The sequence below is a fragment of the Anopheles moucheti genome, chromosome 3 (assembly GCF_943734755.1).
Source record: "Anopheles moucheti chromosome 3, idAnoMoucSN_F20_07, whole genome shotgun sequence".
In the NCBI taxonomy this organism is placed as follows: Eukaryota; Metazoa; Arthropoda; class Insecta; order Diptera; family Culicidae; genus Anopheles; species Anopheles moucheti.
In genome coordinates, this window is record NC_069141.1 from 43,256,287 (window position 1) to 43,279,852 (window position 23,566).

Consider the following 23,566-nt stretch of genomic DNA (forward strand, 5'->3'; position numbering starts at 1 on the left):
AAAGTCATTCCAATTTTTTAAAGTCAATATTTCAGACTGCATACCTTGGACAACTTAATGGTGTATTGGTAATGGCACCGGTGTCTTTACACGTCAGGACTGGTCCAAAATCCCATTCGGACCAATTCTCCTTGACATTTGCCACTTGGTCACTCCGTAACAACACATGTCACAGTATATGTAGTAAAATAAATCTAGTCAGCCAGAAATGGCAAGAACATGATTTAGTAGGTCGCCGAACAAAAGTGTAGAGTGAAAACTATCCATGGTTATGCTATTTATAAATAATTATTTATTATCTGATTACCGTTACATATATATCCGCAACACTGTTGCAACCTCATCTCATCACCCAACGTGTGATTGCACCGAACTAATTTAAAAACGTAACTTTAATGATCAAATGGAGCACATTTAAAACACAAGCACTATCACAAGTTAGCATATCTTTGCAAGTATGACTTGTAGCGTTACATGATACAAAAATTTCTTTCGAAAATGCCCCATGAAAGAGGAACCAGATATTTACCGCATCTTTCAATACGCGTAAGTAGTAATTGACATTGCGCGATTCCGTCAGTTGAGTGAATAAAATCCGGTCCTATTACTCTGTGCGGAACAGCGATGTCCGAGCGGGTCATTTTTGTTCGAATCGGGCAACCATGAATACTGGGTCAGATTTGAAGAATCGTTAAACCGTCCAGCGGCCTAGTCTAGCCTAGTGGTCTAACCGTTTCGTCAAGATTCGCAACGCCACGTGAGGTTTCTCGGGGTCGAATACCTGCTCGCCGTTTACGAGGTAGTCCGCGTACGGTAAACGGAACACCTCGGTAAAGTCCATCTTCTCCATAACGCGGGCCGAAAAATGGCTGCTACACAGGACGTGTATCAACTTAATATCATTCAGGGAAGCATATTCCAGTGCGCGATCCGTCAGCATGCCCGCAATGCCCAGGCCACGGTAGTTTGTGTCGACCGAAATGATTTTGCAGTCCAAAAATCGATCGATGTCCGGATACAGCTCGAAGATGTCGAACATCTCGTCCACGTGGTCCATTAACGCCATGATTTTCCTAAATTTGGGATGCGCACAGTTGGTGGCCAACTTTTCCGGTGGTTCATCGCCCGGTTGCTGCGGCCGAGTTGGGAAAAGCAAAACGGAAAAGCAAAATTGGCTTAGTTTGGTGAGAAGAACGAACGAATACCAGTGACACTTACCGGTTTCATGATTGTGCCGTTAAGGATGACTCCCACAATTTCGCCTCTCGAATTAACGGCCTTGAAGGAAGAGTGTTCTCCCAGGCTTTTGGTGCAATACTTCTCCAATTCCTTGCACTCACCGAGCTGGACGTACGTGTTGAGTGGTTCATCCTGGAAAGAAGAAACAGGTAGAATATAAGCGAATAGGATACTAAATATGCTAAACACAAGGGGGAGAAATATGGGAAGAAGACCATTTGATACACGGATACTGTTCCTCGCGTGAAATTGGGACAAACCTCGAAGAGGCCCTCCGTGCTGCATAAATTGAATACTTTCCGTATTTTATTCATCCCATTTCCATGATGATGCATTATTCATGCCCATCGACGGATTCGGTCTATGGGCACACTTGCATTTAATATAATCTTAACGGAAGATTTACGTTCCATGCAAACTGGCATAGAACAGGTAAGGCATGTAGGTAGTAACTAGAAAAATGCTTGAATAACGATATATTGATCAAAACATGTAAATAAGGGTATAACATTTTTTAATAACATTAATCTGAAGCTGTGAAATATTACATTCAGATGTTACAAAACATTTACAGATATATCATGTAATGTATTACAAAGTCAATTTTTGAATATTATAGGACCTCCCCTATTACTCTAGTTGATGCAGTAGTACGAAAATTATGTCACTTTCAATAGTATATCAACAAGTTTGAATGTTGAGCTATTTGTAACACGTTATTCGATATTTTTGGACACGTTTAGTTGATTGATTTGTGAAGCAATAAAAAAAATCTAGCATCTAAATCAATTAGCATAAAAATCTTTAATCTAACTTGTTCTAATAGTTTTCAATTTACATCTGCAAGTATCTCTCCAAATCTAAATCGCCATGTTTATGAACCGGCAACCCTCGTCTAATGAGCTCAGATCGCAACCATGTGCTTCAGCAAATTATCGTTTTTAAAATCTTTTTCTAGTAGAATTGTCCCAGGACTTTTGGGATAGTGTTACACAACGGTAACACGCGCGATAATACGGCATATTATCCACATTATTAGCAATTAAACAAGTAAACTTGGGCTTTATACGCGGTTTTATCAACCATATGTATAAGCTATTTTTTGTCTTCTTGGCGGACACATGGCCATCGTGAGTGGTAGACATATTTTCAGGTTTTGTGCACTCAAATTCACGAAATAGCACAAGAAAGCCTAATAAGGTGGATTCTCATGTCGCATCGCGAAGAAAGCAATAGAAAATCTATGCCTGGGGTCTCGACCCATACTAAACACTAGTGAATCTGTGTAAACTGTGTGCAATGCGGGATTTCTGAAATCTGATATGTAATTGAACTTTTTATTTTCTTCATAAATGCTAACTCAAATTTATTATTGAATGAGTCAATAAATCGTAACTAACATGTTCTGGTTGCTGAATATTATGAACGCATTTCACAGTTTTATTGTATGTTGTATGAATAAATAGTTGTATAATAAGATAGGAAAATGTTGATGGAATTGCTACATCATTGCAAACGTAGACAACAAATCGTTCTAGAGACTTTGACTTATAAGTTCAAGATACATCCTACTTAATAAATCGCTCATTTTGTTTGAAGTTTTGCTCGAGAAAAGTTAGGCTTTTGTTAACAAAAGATGTAAATAATTTATTACAGCAGTTGCCTTTAAAAGCTGCCTCTTCTTCTTAAGATAGTTAACGCTGTTAGTGTGAAGACACAACTGAAGATGCACTCACCTTGAAGAAAAATCGTTTCAGCAGATCCAAAACGTCCACGGTGTCTTCCTCGGTTATGACGGAAATCGATAGTTCCCTATCAATCTCGCTCGGTTTCGGGTCGACATTAGCCGTTCCATCGCAAATTGTTGGCGCTTTCGAAGCCATCCGGTTGCTTCTCGTCAGTAAGTTCGACAGCTAGAATAGAGCGACGTAGTGAAGAAACAAATGCAAAGACAAAACTGTAAACGGGTGCATTGCAAAAGCCGGGCTTTTCGAGATGTCGAGGTTTTAAGTGTGACAAAAATAGCAATGTTGCAACACGAAACATATCGCACGCCATGCGTAATCCAAGAAGCGGCAGGGTGAGAGCTTTTGCCAACTATGCAAACATTTGTTGTAGAGGCGCATTACACTGTTGCAGCATTGTCATGACCGTTGCTGTGTTTGGTTTGCGGTGGACTAATAAAGTAATACTTGCCATCAGACATGTTTCATCCAGTATGAGTGGATCATGGGTGGATGATACGGTGATACCGTTGAGCGCCGGAAGATGATCGACGTGATTTTGTATGTCAACCTTCATTTTGACGATACGGGGATGCGTTCGCTTTTCGTGCGTAATGTGTATATAAGTGTGGGTGCGAATGGAATTGGTTCGGTGCAAAAACAATCACGATAATGTACCACAGCTATGCGTGAAATGTATGTAACAGATAGCTCAGAAGGGATTACGACTTTATCAATAAACTAAAAGCTCATGCAGGTTTTCGAACGGGTCAGGTGGCGAATAACTTTAAGCTAAGTGAACGAATTTACCTGTAATGAAATGAAGCAAAGGAATAAAAGGAAAACAAAGAAAAAACATAGTTGAAATTAAGAGTTAGTAACATAAATTCCACAATAAATCAACTTAAAAAAGAAAATTGGAGCGTTTTAATGCTCAAACAAAAAGATTCCAATATTCAAGCTCAAAATTTGAAATCATGTCAACATTTTTTTTTTATTTCAAGCAGCTTCAAAACAACAAATCTAGTTAAAATTTAAATATTCTAAACGAATTCACGATTTTGAAAAGCACTACCCATATCGGTTTATGATCATCAATTAATTGATCAGTAGTAAAAAAAAGCTTCAACAACTTCAATATTGTAATGAGTTTGCTAACCGAAAGATATTTTTTACAAGTTACTGCATTCTCTAGCATCGTTATGAGCCTCTCTTTTTTAGTTTAAATCACGACCAACCTGATCATCTGATCTGTTTCTCAGCGATGCATAACAATTAGTCCACACAGTGCAGAGTTACATCGTAAATCTGATGCATTGAAGCGTAAACGTGTCCCAATCGAAACTTCTAATGAAACGTTGGGAGTGTGCACCGAACCCACCGCTATTTAACGGCCATTGTTAGACAAGGAAATTACAATGGTGCACTGTTACACCTGTGCATCGAAGGGAACGCCCGTGTTCGAACGTCTAACTCACGTGTTTTCTTGGGATTGGGCTCATTAATATGCAAATTAAAAAACTAATGTAAAACAGTGTCATCTAACGACGGTTATAAAAGCAATACAGCGGTGCAACTCCCCTGGCGGCACCGATTGGGGGTGAACGTTAAATGGTAGAACACAATTTTCGCGAAAACCGCGAATTGCTACCCATCCCCGGATTATTACGTACACATGCCACAGGCTGACGATTCGTCTCACTCACTAACTGCTAAATTAGCCAATCTGTTCGCCGAACTATTCGCTCGAACAGAATTTGCTTTCACGACACTTCCACTTGCACTTTCCGGTGTTTCAAAACCCGGATTTGGTACTATTTTCGCTTGCGCACACGACTACCACTGGCAGCTAATACTTGATTGAAACAGCCAGGACGCGTAACTGCTGCCAAGTAACAGGGAGTAAATACGCGTATTGGTGGAATTTCGCGTGCGCCTTCGAAAACACACTGAACACCGCAGGGACAACAGATGCAATGAGCTTTCATTAGAAACGGTGTTCATATTTATACTGCACCAACTGACGGTTCTGCCGCTTCTAGCCACGAAAGCTTCTAGCAGCACGCGGCCAACACTAGACCCGCGCTACCTTGTCAGTGTGTGCGACACCGTGTGCCTGCGTTCTGATTGTGTACGATAGTGTGCGCGGCGGACATGACAATCGGAGGGTATGGGAGTGGCAGCATCCGACCGTGGGATGGACGGTGGAGGGGGATTGGGGCGTGTTGGGTAAGAAGGGGATAGAATAGGATCGACTACTACCCTAGGATGCATTGAGATAAAACAATATGCAACCTTCCTTCCGTTCTGCTTGCAGTACGTATATACACGCGAACAGAAAGGTGCCTTTCCTGTTCTACAGTGGAGTACAGTGTATGGAAAAAGATATCCTACACCAGGTCGCAACGATCAGTGCGTTGTACGTGTTACAGCAGGTACCTTATTTATAACAAAAGGGTTATATGAAAAAGGGCTCAAAGCCACGATAAAATTTAGCAGAAAACTCGATATGAAAGTTAAAATTTTAGTACAAACTTTTCAGTTCTTATCTGAATTGAGATTTTAACTTTAAGATCTATACGATATAATAGAAAATATTTGAAGCCTTATGTTTTTTGATGATTTTTAATCCAATCTTTAAGTATAAAATAAAATGAAACATATTTTTCTATACATTCGTGGGTGATATGGGAGTACGAGGTGAATTTAACAGTTGCACAGAGAAACGGTTAATCTTCTTTGTACTTGTTATACTTTCAGGATTGACAGAAAAAGCTAAAGAAAAAATGAATTACAGGACTACTAACTAATTCAAAATAGTTTCGATAATAACTTCAATCCAACCTCCGAACTTGGAACAAGCTGATTTCACAGTTTCCACAGGCGAAGGGCCGCAAAAACAGATTTTTAACTAACTAAACTAATTTTTCAACTATTTGAGCATTGGAGTCGATGCATCCTTTTTCAATTCAATTCATTCGATTTTTTGTAAAACTCCGAAGAAATTCAAATAAATTAGTGGGTTTTCAGTATTTTATTTTTCGCTTACCCCAGGAATGAGTACAGATTTAAATGGATAAACTACTTATTCCATAACTCAGACTATTTCTATTTTTAAAAATCTCGAAAATTCCTTTTTTACATTTTTGTGCCCCTTAAATCATTTTTAGCATAATTTTAAATTTAGCATCCAATATTTGTTCTTTGTCTTTTCTTAAATATTGCATATATTTGTTTGATATTTTTTATCTACTCAAACTGTTTTTATCGTAGATTCAATTCATAAAGTAATTTCGTTCAAGTATTTTAAAATTTTCCGGAAAAAAAATGTTTATACAATCGTGGCAAACTTTTACCGCACACTGTATAGGAGGACTGAGAACGTTTTTATGTTTTTCTTTTGCTTAAACACAAAAACCCCTATTTCTTCCCTTTTTTGCACATGCTACTCACATTCCCACCGGGCAGTGCTCTGTCCATTCTTCCTGCCGCTTACGCGGGTTTTACCTTCTATTCTAACATACTCCCTTATACACACAAACGAATCAATAACACTTCCTGGTTGCTTCTTGCACCAGGTTGGTTCTTGGTTGAAATTGCTTGCTCTAATTTTTGTATTTTACCTACATACAACGTACGGCAGGGAAAGGCGTAGCAGCTGAGGATTGTTCAAGGAAGGGGAATAAGAACATGCTTCCCCAAAACATGCTTCATGAATATCATATTTCGGAATACCAGTTTTGGAATGGTGTCCGGAATGCAATACCAATTTAAAAATTGGAACCAAAACAAAACAAATTAGAGCATAAGCCATAGTTGTACATCACACACGAGAGCATGCAGTAGCTCTTGATTTTTTGTTATTAAAATTTTTTGTACTGTTGATGCACGACCTGGCCGATTCTTACAAAAAATTCTTTTACCGAGAAACCTCAGGTGACAAATTATGGAGTGTAATAAACAGGGGAGAAAATAAATCTCAAATAAAAGGCATACGCTTTTACTAATTGATTAGCGAAGACAAGATAAGTGTTGAAGCGATTAATAAAAACGTTTACAATTGCGTTGAAAATCCTCCCGTTCGACTGCATACGCCGGCAACGATGAATGGACGATCGAAAGATAAGCGCGAGAGTATTTTCAAGGTACTTCCGACTGTGGCTCATATTTCATTCGCCAAAGTAAATCCATGACATTGACAGACCCTCCAAGTGGGTTGTTTTATGTAGAAACTCTAAAAATCCTGTCGTACGCCGGAGTGCTATTTTTAAAACCACAACAAAGCCTTGAACGGTTGTTCTGTCCAACGCGCTCCTGGCCAGTATCCCGAGCGTGATCCACGCGAGCACACTGAGGCACGAAACCAGCGTTCGGTTGTTACTGCACTAGCTACTTTTGCTTTCCAGCTACACTGTTGGTAGACTTTCACTTTCTTACCTGTGGAAAACGTTGTAACCCGACCGGACAGATCCTTTGCTGGGTGGAGGCAGCATTGTTTCATGTTCCAAATGCATAGTCGCAGGTGCAAGACGTTAACAGAACACAACAGGACGAGAAGCTGTTGAATAGTGGGTCGTGGAAACGAAAATAATAAACGATTTCATTTCACTCGTCGGCACTCGTCATTGTCAGTTGGCACTGCACGGTGACTGCCCACTTGGTGTACCAGGTCTTGGCGTACTGAGCAGCGGATCAGCGCGGCACAACGTGGCAATCTGCATCAGCCGGGCCCGGTCTGATTGATGGTTAGAGAACCGTTGACACAGAGACAGACAGTACCCCACATCATCTCGGTCTCGTCAATGGCGTACGGCCATCTGCGGGATTTTGGCTACAAGAGCGGGTTAGCATAGGATAGGGTTTTGTGTCTCTGCTAATCTAAAAATACTGTTCACCATGCTTCCTGCGCGAAAAACGTTCCACCTTCCAGCTGCTATCGGTACCTGTGCTATTTATAACGTTTTTGTAACGAAACGAACAAACGGATGAAGTTTTAAACCACTGGCAACGGAGTACATCGATGCTACCGCAATAGCTATGATTGTGAAAGTAAGGACGAAGTACTTCATCATTCGCCATTTGAAGCGCAGTTTTCATTCATTCGCTTTTGATTACTTTTTATGTCGCTCCTGGAACACAGAATGGTTGATGCGAAGGTGTACCATGAGATACATTGCAGTGCAGTACATTGGGTGCAGATTCAAAGTCCACACCACACTGCTCAGAAGTTATTGTGCAGTATTGTACTGAAATAGTTGAATAGCTTTTCCCACCGGAGTATAAAGCAGAGCCAGTCGACAATTCATCCATTATTCGCCTTTCAAAATGTACTATTCTTACTTGATTTATTTGAAGATTTCATTCATTTGAGATTTGAAGAAAATCATTCAGTCGATATCGTTTTTCATACTTCGTTTTTTAGTTTCTAGTTCTTTCTTAAATGTTTTTAGTTAATGCTTAAATAGTTAATTAACTCTCTCGTATATTTTAATATCAAATCCAGACATTAACGTTAATTGAGTTTCTTAATGTAAATTTACAGTTTATAATTTATAGTAAAATTAGAATATAGGGTCGATGCAATCTTTTGTTTCGTGCTATGCGTCTGTTTAATTCCTCATGTAATTTTTTTTAAAATTCTTATCACACTCTATCGCCCTATCGTAATCATCTACGGCCTACTCTGTAAATCCTTTTCCTTTTACTTATATATCTATCTATGGTTAAGTTGATTGTCAGTTTTCAGGTTATTTCTTTAATTTTGCCTAATTTTTTGTTATGTTATCTCTAGTTTTGCTATAATTTATCTATTACCTTTTAGTCTTAAGAATCGTTTGTGTAGCACTAGCAGACGAACGCACAAAATATATGAATTATTATATTAATAATAATAAATAAATAAGTAAATAAAAAATTATATGAACTGCAATCGTTGCTTCCGCTCAAGTTAATTTATTTGAAAATAGCAGCTTTCATGCAACGCATATTTTATTTATAATTATATCCCTTCGAGCAAAATTGCGAATCGATTTTTACCTCTTTTGATTTACTGTCCGTTTTTTGCCATTACGTACTTGCTACAGATTACCGTTCACACAGCGCGAAACAATCTCGCCGCAGACATCGCTTCCTAAAGTCAGCTGATAGCGAACGGGAGGGATAAGCAAACTGATCGTCAACCTTGTGCGCTAAATAAATGTACAATGTCACAGACGAAACAGGTCGAGCAGTGACTATTTTTAAATCAATGGGAAAAACTGCTTCGACACTTATCCGGGTGCAATATGCACTTGGCAACTGGAATGGAAGCAACTCGACCGTACGGGAAAGCCCGTCTGCTCATATGGTGCTCGTATGGTTCACGGCTCCTGTAGAACCGGGCCTGCCAACGCATTGTGCAGAAGTTGTCTTTGTCATAGTGGATGCGGCATCTCAGCATGGGATGCTGAGTGTGGCGAAACATGATCAAGCCTAAAATGTGACTGTGTCGTAATTAATTTCGTACCAATCCGGTGTCAGCGTGCAATTGCAGACTGTTTACCCGTGGTGGATTGGAGCAAACTTTAGATGAATTTATCACCAGATTCGGGTACATAAATTAACTTACCATCGGATCAGACGGTCGCCACAATCCGACCACGGTGTCCTTCCCGTGCCGTTTCGCATTCGCGCTAGTATCGCATGGTCGCTAGCTAGTCGTGAGCCACGCGACCACACCATTAGCATTGGTACAGATCCGCTCCCGGTTCAGTGCTTTAATTTATGCATCATGTGCGGTGAGACGATATGAGAATCGGCAACGCTCCCGGCCGAGTGTTGCTGAATATGGGGAGCACTTATTAGCATAGCGTCATGATCACCAGCCAGCGAGCACCGTATGCACAGCACAATACAATTGATAAGAAAGTAAGGGCAAACAGGTGAAACACCTGCTGCGTTTGTTTGTTTGGCATGCTTGGTGGACGTTACAGGTCGATTAGGAAGTCATGTACTTGTTCTGTCCATATAAGCAACTAGCGAGACAAATGGAATTAAATATGAATTCAACTCACCGGAACTAATCAATTTTGAATTAGTTTTGTATTTAAATCAATATGAATGCAATCAATGCGATAAAGCAGGAGCCCACGTTTAATTTTAAACAATATTCAAACTATCATGACGTGTTTTGGCTATTGTAAGCACAAACATATTTATATAACATATTTCCGAATAATATGTTGTAATATTCTATGTAATATGTTTTTTTTTGTGTTTAAAATGCAGCTAAATAAACCCAAAATTATTGTATTTATTTGGACAGCGTTATTCAAGAGTGTGATGCCATATGATTGTAGTAAATGAAGTTCATCATGCAACAAACATGATCAAGTGATCAGGATTTAAAGGTATTAAACGATACATCCCATTCTCTTCAGCTCGTACCATTTCAGATAACCAGCTCGGATAAAAAAAACATTTAGCGTTTGTTTTTTAAATAAAAACTTCTTCTTCTTCTTTTTGATTGTTAGATAATTTAGTATTAGATTTCAGATACAGACTCAGATGCTTAAAAAAAGTACATTTTACGATTTTGTATTAGGACAACAAACAATAATTGTATTGCAAGTATGTTCATGAGAAAGTAAAGTACATTCAACCGTACAACAAAAAATCCATACAAATTGATCATCTTTCGGGTCATAATCGTGGACAGGTAGATTTAGTGCGTCGGTAATTGTTACAAAGCATTGGCGACTCTTTTGGTGCAGCGAGTTCGAGTTGGGGTCGACTCCTAGTAGGTCCAGTCGGTTCGACGATGCTGGGAGTTTCAATAAAGTATAAGTGACTCCCACCACGACTTCGAGTACAGGTAGAACCTATTGGACCCATGTGCACATACGAGTCATATCGAACATGTTGAGCCCACTATGGTTGGAATAGATTGCATTTGACCCGCATCTGATTACGGGTCGATCTGTGAAATGAATCACGTGACTGGTGCATCCTCTTCAGATTCTATACGAGAAAGCTAAATACATTCTGTGTTTGTACGTAGAATAAAATTCAAACTAATGCTACTTTTAAACCAATTATGAAAGATACTTTAAACTATGTTTAATATGCTTTATCTTTAAACTTGATGGCACAAAATTTATCACATTTGAATTTTTTTGGCATAAGTTGTCGTTGACAACAATGATTTTCAATAGTAAATAGTTTTAGAACAAACACACGGTTAGGATTTCAAACATATTCCTTTCTTTATGTTTTTTTATATTTTTTTCTCTTAAATTTTTTTACAAAACCTGATCAAGCTAGAATAGCCGATCGATATGGGATATGATAGTCCGCTTTGCTTCATTGCAAGGTCAAGCCATAGAATAAACATTTTCATCTCCGATAGTACTTTATTTATAGAGCGTATTTCTCTCTCGTTTCTTATAGAGAAGTATTTCTCTCTCAATCGACCAAAAAGATACAATAAATAAAATTTGACATCGCTTGCCGTTTTGACAGAACTAACTGCCAGCAATAAAACGAAACATTCAATGATATTATCCCTGTAATATTCCACTTCACTTCTATTAAAATGCGATTAATCATGTATGCACCTCGATCCGCACCGAAAATTGCCACACCATTTAAAATGCGCTTTGATTCTGAGCCGAGCGCTAGTACCGATCTGTGACTGTGACTCCGTGCTTCCGCGTCTAATAGGATTACGTAAACGGCGAGGAATTGATTCCCGACCTTATACGCGCGGGCATCGAACATGCCTCCTATTGTGCCGGTTATCATAGATTGATACGGAGGGATTGTCTATGGAAAGGGGAATGTCACGACACGACGAATCGGCTAGCGCAGGAGGCAGGGGGCGTCCGGTCTTTTTCCGCCCTTTTCCTTAAACAGATCGGTTGGTGTTTTGCCGAACGGATATTAAATATCCGCCAACGTGCGTTAGATTGAATGCGTTTCTTTTAGATTAACACTGTGCCGCGATGGGTGCCGCACCAGAGCGAGTGAAGGAAACAAACGAATCAACATCGACAATCACAGCAGCGGTAACACAAAAAAAAAATGATACAAACCGTCTCCCGTGATAAATATTATTCTAACACAACTCCACAACCCCATGGTTCCCGTACGGTTCTACCTTGGGGCGAAAGAGATAGGTTCGGTGGGACCGCGTCAGAACAGATGGATCCGTCTGATTGCCATGCCGCTCGACGGTTAGAAGTAATGTTTTTTTTCTGCACATAGACCCCAGTGGCTGGGGGACGATCGTTTTTCGTGGGAAATATGTACCGACCGTGATGGAGTGCCGCATGGCATCAGAACAACCTTCACGTTTCCGCTGAGTGGATATCGCCTGTACTGGGCTGATCGGGAGTTTTTATACTGCAACCAGGAAGTAACTCATACACTCTCGCATGTCCTTTCACATGTTTTTCTTTTCCTTTTGCTGTTTTTTTTTGTTTTAAGCTTAATAATAAAACACTTACTTACTGCATAAAATATTAAAATATTTCTAGAAAAGATCTGGATTAATAATCCAGATGTGTTTAATTTTGTCGATAAATAAAACCGGGATCAACTGATATAATTACATTTCAATTTGCAATACCAACAGTTCGTGAGCTGTTGATGCCGACAAGACGAACCGTCGATCCCGCCACAAATCACCGGTTGGAATCGCTCGTTGCATCGGCATGCTTTGAAGCATGATGAAGAGAATGGCCAGCTTAAAACGTATCGCGAAACGCAAGAACAAAACAAATTCCAACTCGAAAGCACCCGTTGCGTTGGTGCGGCCTTCTTGCGCACGGTTTGCGGCACGCGCCATAATTTCAAGGAACTCCCTGCGATACTTTATCACTTCCACACCATCGGGAGTGCGCGGAACGGTTTTTGCTTGGCCGCGCACATACGCCGCTACACGTGCCGCCATAATTAGCGCACCAACGAGCGCAAGGAGCAGCTAGAGCCAACCTGACAGATAATATGAATATAAGCGAGTGAGTGGTGGTGTCGAACAACCTATTTGCGATCATCATACGCTAAAAACCTTCCAGTCTGTCGGTAAGTTGCAAAATTTTAACTTTGGATACTAGCACGATCGAGCAACTACAATCATCGCCGGCGAATGGGTACGACATTAAACAGGAAATAGACCAGCGGGTCCCACATTTGACATGTGGCACGCGTCTAAGCGTTTGATAGATGTGAGAAATAAATAGGAAATCGTCATGGAGAAGTATTCCGAATTAAGCCGAATCGAGAAGCTTGTTCCGAATGTTCGTTCGCAATCAAGAACATTAGCGGCGTGCAAAACGCATTGCAAAAAAAAACCGCCGCCGCAATACGTTAAACATGTATTCGATACAAGAAAAAAAAAACGAACAACAAAAAATCCAACCTGTCCCTCGGTGGCACGCGCCAATGTTGTTGCACGATAGCACCAGATTGAAATACGACACTGAAAAGCCATTCGCATTGAAAATTGATTGTAGCGACTTGAACGGACCGTCCGTTGAGCGGTTTCAGCGTAAGGACGGTCTCTTGTGCGTGGTAAACCGAAACAGGTGGAGGCAGGAATCTTAAAGTACACAGGTGGGCGGCAGTACGGTTGTTCTACCCGCTTGCACACGATCGCGATTCGAGTTTGACACTCGGCAACAGGCGCGATCGGTACGCGCAGATCGATCGATTGATCGTGATCAAGTGATTATTTATGAGCAATTAAAGTAATTTTTTAATGCCACTTTCCGCAGTTTCCACTTAGTGTGAGATGCTGGACAGCTTGACAGAACAGTGGTGTCGTACGATTTTCCGGGCCAAAAGGGTTGCACACGAAAGTTGATTCATTTGGGTTGAATTTATGTTACGGACAGGAATAATGGTTTCATTGACAGCAATATCAGCCTGCCTAAGGTAACACGACTAATTTATTTATAGCTTATTGTTTCTTATTTAACTTCTTCAACAAAATGCTGTTAATATTTAACAAAACGATCAAAAACTTACAGTGTGTTGTGTTGTGTTACACATCGTTGCAAGAGAAAGAGCTTTTCGTAATACACTTGAATGAATATATTCAAATGTAAGTATCGTGTCCAAAGAGTGATTGCAAAGGGTGCAATGTGCACACGCGACCAGCATTCCGTCCGTTGCAAGCACAAAATGCTCATACTTGTGGGGCTCGTTCGCCATTTAATTACATTTAATTTAGCTATCCCATTTGCCCGGTCGTGGTATGAGCGGGCTTGCTCTTTTTTTTGTCTCACTTTAGACTTTTCGTGACATTCGTGATCCGATAAGGGAAGGCATGCTCTGGCGTTTATCATCACGGTTGTGACCCCACGACGGTCAAGTATCTGCTTCCGGCTCAACATTTTTGTACACGTGGCCAATGTGTTTGTGTGCTTAAGCCCCTCTCGTTTCGCGTCTCCAATTGTTTTCTGATGTTGTGTTTGTTTTGTGTTTTGTAGCAACAACATAATGCAGTAGCCCCTTATTTTGGGCCCAATATAAGGCTTTATACAGCCTTAGGATGTGGAAGATTGTCGCCTGAATGGGTTATTATCTCGCGAAACAATCGACCCATAGTCGATGGGTGGTTTATTCTCATGCCGATACCGCAAATCGCACTTCCTCGCTTATCACTTTCTGCCCCGGTGAAGTATGATGTCTTTTCTCACACCTTATCATTCAATTGCTTGCACGTCCATTGGCTACAGGTGTAAAGTTGTACCAAGGCATAACGAATGTGACATTTTTTACGGAGGCACGAGTTAATTTTCCGTCGAAGTTTCACCCTTCAATTTGCACGTTTTGGTGTGCATTGAAATTTGTGATTTCCAAAGAGTTTTCGGTTTGTAGGGACGTGCGCGCGTTAAAAGGTAATTATTGGAAATTAATAAGTATTTTTGGACCGCAAATGAAAACCGTAATGTGTTAATTTTTTCACAAATTTAAAACATTGCATATAGCACAATGTACATTTGTGTTGAAATTTAGTTTACGAATAGGCTACTCTGTCAAGACTTTGAACTATAACTTGCTTTGATTGAATCTTCGTCGAAGTATCAGATTAAGGAAGGAATTAGTTTTATAGTCTACTAAAGTTAAAATTATTTACAGGAATATTTTTCATACAGGCATTTTTAAATTTGGGATTTAAATATCGTGTGATGAATGGAGTGTTTCAGACAGAAGTGGTTACGTAGCTAGAATTTAGGGTCATCATATGCATATCATAAGGAATCCAATTATTTTTAAAGGGAGAGATACAGTCAGCATGTTTGAAAAAATAAAGTAATGCATTTTGTTCTAGCTCAGTTTTAGGAACGTCACTTGGACTTTTTACAGCATTCCCTGTAAAAGCCTTAATTTATAAGTATTTTAATTGTTTAAATAAAACAACTCTGTAATATGGACAATAAAATTACGGTAATTTCTAAGGATTAACAATTCTATCGTAGTTTTGTGTACTTATTCTACAGTCAGAATTATTATATATTAAAGCATCCCATGTAAATACCTCGATCAACCGATTGTTCGATATGAATCTTTAATGTCATTCATTATTGAATGATTGAATTCCTAGGGAACCTGACGCTCGATTGCACATTCTCTAATTACCTTGATTGAATTTCAATCAAGTTAAGTCCTTTTATAAAACAAACAAAAAAACCCTTTCATGGATCGGCGTGATTGTTGTGCAAAAACCTCAGAATATTTCCGCGAGTCTGTGCCATTCAATCGCATGCTGTGTCGCGTGCCGGTCATGCATTTCCTTGCATACACAAAAAATGGAACACATGAAAGTGACATATTTATTTAACTGGCTCAAGTTCGTGTTCGATCGAGCGCTGCTACCGTAAAGAGGAAACGTTTGTTTCTAACGCTCCTCACGACATTACACCGTGTGGTGAGCGTTCCCATTGTGAGCCACCTGTACGTACGGTATGTTTTGGGCTATAACCGGATACAGACCTACACTGTGTCTCACGGTTGCCCAACATCGACTACATGGTTGTGCTTGCTGGCCGGTTGGTGCCGCTGATATCACGGCTCGATTTCACGCTGTGCCGACGTGCGACCAAGCGGCTAAGGTAGAAGGTCATGGACTTCGATAATCAGTGCAAGTCGTTGTGTTTCCCGCACTATCACGCTCCCAGGGCGCCAGTCGCGGCAGGTCGTGGTCATTGGATCTCGCGCGATCGGACGACATCCAGTACGGCATCATTGGTGTCACGTCCAGTGGGAGAGTTGACGTTATTTATAGCATAATCTACCTACTATCCGTTGGCATCCACTGCGTCAGCGATGCTGCGATCTCTAATTCTAATTGTAATTCTAATTAATGGGTAGTCGGGTGGTCGACGCTTCGACAGACTCAAGTACAGGAGCACCTGGCCGCACGGTTTGCAGATTGGAACGATTTTTTCGCGTCTTACCCGCTTCAAGTGATCATGCAGCAGCACGATTGGGTCTATGGCGGAATTGTGTACTCTTTGGGTTGCCGGTGTGGTCACCACTCCTCGTTCGATTTGCTACCAAACGAGGTGAAAAGCGTGGGATTAGGGTGTAGCACCTTATTCCCATTAATTTTACTGTCACGAGAATGTGTATGAAAATATTTATGTAATCTGTATGATAATCAGCATATCCCATTGCCGACGACAGATCGTTTATCAGATTACGGTTCTGCGTGACATATTACGCCTCGGTTATGATCCAGATCAACTGCACTAAGTAAGTAGCATGTAATCGTTGTTGATTTAAAACGATCTTACATTATCGTTTTAATAATCAATCAGCGCAGGAATCTTAATCAATGGTGTTACTTCGCAGATAATTAATCTCTAAGCGTGTGTGAAGAAATTGTAATTAGTACTAGATGATCAACCTTTAATTCTCGCACAGTTTACCGGCATGTTGGATTAATAGTCGCATTGGAAGGTTTGATGATGTTTGATGTTTTGTTATCACATTCGGACTATGATCGGACTCAATAAAATTGCTCGGTTGATATCTTCCACGCCGTGTGATAATCGAACATATGACTGATTTGATCAAAATCCTTATCTATGAACTGTTCTTTTGTGCGATAAGGTTCTTTTTGATTAGAGCACCAGTCCTTGGATCTATGTTAAATCGTATCTAAGATTTCCCGAATGTGTGTGAAATATGTGTAAAGACACCTTTTTGTGGCATTTTTGTGGTTTGGTTAATGCTTATCTAAGTTCTTGTTCTTAAACTATGTTCTGATCACTGCCTTGGCGTTAGGCCTAAATCAGTGATTTCAATTTGGGTTTGAAACGATACTTTATTAATTTAGGAATGAAACTCGGCTAAGGTCAGCACCGACAACAGCAACCGAGATAAGTGCTAGGGTGTTGGTTACTAACCGGTCTTTCTACAATCTGGGGAAACTCCACTCCAGAAACCTGCCGAAAGAGAGTCAAGACTAGGACTATAAAGAACTTATCTAGCTACACACGGTTCGAGAGGAAGATGTATTTTTAGCTCCATCTGTGTGCAAGAGAATGGAGGAGTCGTTAGTATTAGTAGCTCTACAAGCACTATTGTACAGCTTACCAACCTCCGATAAACTGGTCGATCTTACTAAAGTCGGGAAGATACGTAGAGAGGGATCTAGGACATATGGTAAGGGACATCTAGATCATGGAGACAGGAGATAGGATTGTTCATGTTATTAGAATAGCACCTACCAACCTAGTCCGTAAAGTCCTTTTAGTTCATCCACATGAACAGAGGAGGTATTGTAGGCCGAAACTCAGATAGAATATTGGAGCCAGATAGGCCAACATAACAGATTCATTGCGACGGCACTCGACCGTGAACGGTTTAGAGGACTCATGTGGAACACTAAGACCGCGTAAAATTTGCGGCTGGATGAGTAAGTACTTAGTGAATGGACATAATTCTAAAGATACATAAAATTTTACTGTGAATATTTTCGGTTTTTGAATTCATAAACTCCTTATTAACTTGTGGAACTAACTTCCGTTCATGAAACATGCTATTTGATCTTTGCTCATTTATAAATTGAACTTATGTTTTTTCTTTTGCAAAATCCGTGCCCAGCCATTTTGTGATAATCTTGTAATCTAGCAATAGGGACCAGATATGAAAAATGTTCATCTACAATATCGTAAAGATAGTCAACATAGACACAATAGGTGATGTGTTTGTCTTCAGTAAATTAAGCACTTCGTATGCTACATGTCGTCTAGTTTTAGGTCAATTTTCTATCCTTTTTTATTCTATGTATTCGTTTCCAATATTTTCTTCTATAATTGCCATTTATCTATCATTTAGCCATTGATAGAATATTTACAATACAAAAAAGAATGTACTGTATTACAAACTTTATGTTCCTGTATATGACAAGTAAATGTCTTGAGTAGTGAATAGAGAATTTCTTGAGCGAACATTCCACTATTAAAGTCAGTTCCAGGTGGTTGTTTTCTTACTCATTATAAAACGTCCTTATTGAACCAGACAAATCAAGTAATTAATCAAGCGACTATATATCATAGTACTTGCAAAAAAAACTTTTGTAATAACATAAATACATGAGCAATTCGAAAAAAACCAATTTATCACATCTATTACGCTACTACATTCACAAAAAATGTGTGGGAATAAGAATAAGTGATGGGGAAAATATATACATTTGTACTATAGTAGTTACAAGAAGCTACACGAAGTTCCAATAGTATATTTCATGACGTTAACAACATATTAACAACAAAATAACAACAATAAACAAATTCTTATAGTATAAATATTTGATATGTGAAGATCTTAAGAGTTTTGAAGATCTGAACAAATTAAAAAATACGACCGATAAAATATAGGGAATTTTATAAAAAAGGTAGCAAAACACGTAGTCACACGCATATGCTATTAATTAAAGAAATAAGATCACCTTTATGTAAAACGATATTAGCAATCATGATGCCGTATATATTAAATTATGAAACAAAAAATTCACGAATCGTGCCAGAATAAAACTAAATACAGCAAAACTACAACACAAAAGATCCTTCTGGGTGAGCGACATGAAGGCTTCATGCTGACAGATATGTACACTTGAGCACCGGTATGTGCTGCTTGGCACAACATCATTACGCAATCACGTGATTTCCCTCGCAATCAGTTTAAATAGGATTCCGTCGAGGATGTCGACGAATCTGCGGCACATGGTACACAGCTGGCGCAAAGCACAAACATAAAAGCGAACGCCGATTTCGTTTGCGTGTAAAAAAAAATATCGCTTTCTGCTCAGGACGTTCACGAGTCGCGCGTTTGCAAAAAGCGGCAGATCGTTACAAAACGAGCTTACGGTCTATCATCAAGCTCCCCTCCGCACATAGTGTTGTGCTAGGACGAGAAATAAATCGCAAACGAGGAAGAAAAATCCGCCAAAAAAAGGGATAAGATTCAGCAGGGTTGCAACACTTTCCCGTACATCTCGAAACGCCAGCCAGTAGGATTGGGTTATTTACTTGGCATTTTCCTTCCTTGCATGGCACGATCGAAGAAAGTATCGGGACAGGTGGCAAAAGGGGGAAAAAGTATTTCGTGGGAGTGCAAACGAGTGTCGAGAATTCGTATCTCTGTTTGGCAAAATTCCTCACCAAGCTTCGACGAGACGCTAAAACATTTCGCTGTACGAAGCACAGTAAAATAAAGGTCAAGCCAAACGAAATCAAATAAAACATTAGTCAGCATTCAGAACGCGTCCGACGGGTTTGGGATGCATGAGACCGTTTGCCTGATATACTGTAGATAATTTCCTGGGAGATAAACACCCACCAACTCAGGGCGGGGATGGGATTCAAACGAAAGCCAAAGCCAACGGACCGACAGCGGGAGCAGGATGCCGGTTTCCGACCTGAACGAGAATGAAGGTGGTCTGGGTGGTTCAGCGGAGGGACAGTGAAAGTAAACGAAAACGAAAGACATAGGATACCAGCCCCTGCCGGAGTTCAATTCAATCCGATCTAAACCAATTCGTGCGATTGCTGTACATAATATCCTGGCTGGGGACACCCAGCATTGCTACTGTTCCGTACCGTAGCATCGGTAAGCCGCGGCGGGAATCCCTTCTGGACACTCTTCATCGTCATTACCACCACGCTTATATAAATAAATGCGGGTATATAAATATTCTCGTGCTGCTTCCGGCTACGATGTCCTGATTGTGTCCGTATAGCTATAAAACGAGTAAAACTCATGTCCCTCTATAAACGGCAATCAGCTCTACAAAACGTAGTAAAGTTTGTCCGCTTTTTTTATTCGTTTTCTTCCGTCGCTTTCCTTCCATCCAAGCTGCTGCTCGTGTCCGAAGGATGGAGGAAAATGGGCGCGAAAAATAACTTTTCAAATCTCGCATGCTTTGCCTAAACCGCTGCCTGCACGGAAACCCATCATCATCCGACCGAGGCTATGGCATACTACTATTTGTGATTGCAAAAAGGATTTTATGTTAAGTTTGTTCTTTGCAGTTTGTTTGAATAGACCTGCAACATCCTGCTTATTTGCATGTTTGCATATTGAGATTCATCTCCTCATACGAACATGAACGCACGGTACCGGTTGCTTATGGTGGTGTGTAGCTAGAGCAAACATCATTCTCCCATCCCTTCGACCGTTACGTCGCTAGTAATGTACACTAAGATAGTAATAAATCAGGAAACAGCTTTTCCGTAACGATGCCAATGTGCTTGAAAGTTTACGAAACCATTAGATTGAAACATCGCTGGCAAATAATTACCCACCGAGCTTGTACGGAGCGGACGATCAAAGCGAGGCGATAGAGGTCGTACGTGGGCAGTAGCGCACGATGAATTGAAATGCCAATCATGTTGTAGTGACAAGGTAATAAATATCCGAAAATCTAATCTCGAAAGATGAGACATATTTTGGGCTCTACCTCACGGTTGAGTTGTTTTGTTTTGCTTTCAGGTTTTGAAACGTTATCCATCAATTTTATGAAAAGTTCTCGTATCATTTTAAAGTATATGTGTTAATAGACCATGCTCTAACTATAAGAACTATATAAATGTTTTAATTAATATGTTTACATGATGCAGAAACATCTTTTGAAGATGGCGCATTGAGTAAAGTTTATATCTAGATTGGTTCTAAGTGAAATATTTACATTCAACCGTCTTATAATACGTTTCAAAGCATTGTTCGTTTTACGAAAAACTCATTTAACAGGAGTTCGTTAGTTTATGTGAAAATAAATTACTCATCAAAAATGTATATAGTTTGTGTAACGATCATATAAAATGGAAAAGTTACAACTATATGAATAAGACATAAATGAACTCTTAACAAAAACTTTCGGTTATTTTCTTTTAAATGTATATCTTTCATGTACATCATCAAAGTTCCATTGTTTTTGACATTTTGTTATTGACCCGAACTGAGAACAATCATTTATTTCGATTGCATAATGTATTCAAACTTATGAGGAAACAGTATTCTATGATTTAAAATTCTTTCGTAAAATTAAGGATTGCTTTCCCTGCGGAAACAAGAAAAGGAAAATCCAAGGCATTGGAATTCCATAAGCTTCAATTCAGTTCAATTCAGGTTCAGGTTTTCGTTGATAGCGCTGAGATGTGAATGTTTTCAACTGCCATATGTAAAGCAATGCTTTGAGTGACTGCTGATCATTCCATATTCCATATCATCTCCATCTTATTAATTGTTTCGACTTCTTCACCGAACAGCAAAACTTGAGCTCCAGAAATTCATCGTGTGGTGAAGGTTTTGAATTTGCACGTTATGCGAAAAACTGGTTCAATTGATACTCGTTATAGTTGTTTATTCTTATGCTTACGGTAACTACTATCGCAATTATCTTAGGAGTTTTATCGATGCTTGAATAGAAAAAAACTTGGCTTTGTTATCGTTTCATGAATTCCAGAAATCCTCTTTATAACCGATTTCGAAGAATCGTTTATCTTGAGCTCAAAATTTGGAATGAATGCATTTGATTTAGATTAGAGAACACAGTGATGAAACACTAAACAGTTTTCGCTCCTAATTGTTTTTCACATTCGATCCCACAACGGAGAAGAAAGTATTATAATTCTAAGTATACTTTCATGTCATAGACAATAATAATAAGTATCCTTTTCTGTCATAGGCAATAACATTGATTGAGAATCACTATGTCTCTTTCTCATGCCTGACATTTTTGGCCTATTGGCCTTATTTTACCACGTGTAGCTGTAAGCCGGATAAGTCAGTCGTCCTTGCTACAAGTCATTATTCCGAATAAGATTTTGATCCGGTTCGTTCGTGTGAAGACCATCGCCACTACCATCATGCCACCGGGCCGCCTTGTAATACGGGGCTCATAATCACTATGTATTCTATTTGTATAAGTCGTGTCATTACAGCATACTTTTAAATATTGATTTTTTTTTTGAGTTACTGTTAGTACATAATCCAGATTTAGACGACTTTGCAAATTGATCTTACTGTACCAAAAATCATCAACAAATGGTTTATTTAAAAACTGAGGTCAAAATTTGAACAAAAATTATGAAAGTTGTTATCAAATACCCCAACTGGTTTAATCGAAACACTTAACTATTGCGATAATGGAGATGTAACGTTATGATGCGTTAGTTGTTGTAATGAAAAAACGGCGTGCTTTAACGTAACACTATTTCTGCATACAGACATCTAGCCGCCACCAGTTAACACATTGAGATGTACTGTATCACAAAGCTGTTTAATGACCGTTATCAGTTGCACAGCACTCTCTTGCACGGGTATCTTTTTGAACAAGATTGACATAAAACAACCCATGCTAAACGATTGCACTTACCTAAACGATGCGTATTAAACGGTTCTAAAACTGGTCTATCCACACCGACGATTGATTGCTTCCAAAAAAAAAACCAGTTACAAATCACACACGCCACACGGACCACGGGACGATAGTGTTACGTTACGTGGAAAACTCTTTAGCACCCGTGGAAAAGCGTTCTGTACCGTACGCCGGATGAAAGCTCACTGACACCCGGGTTACACCGTTCTGAGGATGATTCCCCTGTTCCGTGTCGAGAAGGAAATTTCACCTACTGCTGGGTCTCCCTTCCGAATAGATCCACCCACACCGGTGGGCTCCACTCCGATCGGGACGCTGTGGTGTGTTCTTCCACCCAGCCGGCAAATCCTTCCTTCCTTCCACTGTCTTACGCCGCACTCGATGCGCCCGAAGTCGGCGTCGTCATCGTGGTCGACGTCGTAGCAGTTGCTTGCCACCGCACAGTGTCGTCGTTTTCTTATCACTCTCGCTTATCTCTTCAACCCGGCTCCAAACTCGGCGTTTCATCCGCCACATTCACACACTTCTATCCTGACGGAGAGCGGTGTACTAAGACGGAATTTGTGGTGAGGAAAGATGTATCGGGTTTCTTTCGGGAACTGTATCAGAAATGTGCGCTCGGATCACGTTTCGGTTGAGATTGTGGGAAGGAAGAAATCGGTACCCATGCTCGGGGGGTGCCTGCGTGGAGCTGTGGTGTCTGGAGTTGGCGGTGTGTTTCGTTTGGTCA

At 39.9% G+C, this 23,566-nt stretch overlaps 1 protein-coding gene across 4 annotated transcripts; it reads right to left on the reverse strand.

Moving 5' to 3' along the window:
* Positions 1-251: 251 nt before the first annotated feature.
* On the reverse strand, positions 252-23,528 carry LOC128305635 (arylalkylamine N-acetyltransferase 1). Of its 4 annotated transcripts, none has more exons than XM_053043189.1 (5): positions 22,834-23,528; positions 3,436-3,773; positions 2,976-3,152; positions 1,219-1,371; positions 252-1,132 (listed from the first exon to the last, which is right to left on the reverse strand). In XM_053043189.1, the coding sequence occupies exons 2-5, from the start codon at positions 3,538-3,540 to the stop codon at positions 719-721; spliced, it is 849 nt and encodes a 282-aa protein (XP_052899149.1). In that variant the 5' UTR covers positions 3,541-3,773; positions 22,834-23,528; the 3' UTR covers positions 252-718. The 4 variants fall into 4 exon arrangements, with proteins under 4 accessions (XP_052899149.1, XP_052899148.1, XP_052899146.1 ...); XM_053043188.1 differs by lacking the exon at positions 22,834-23,528 and adding an exon at positions 4,637-4,984; XM_053043186.1 differs by lacking the exon at positions 3,436-3,773 and having other exon boundaries at positions 22,834-23,523.
* Positions 23,529-23,566: the final 38 nt, after the last annotated feature.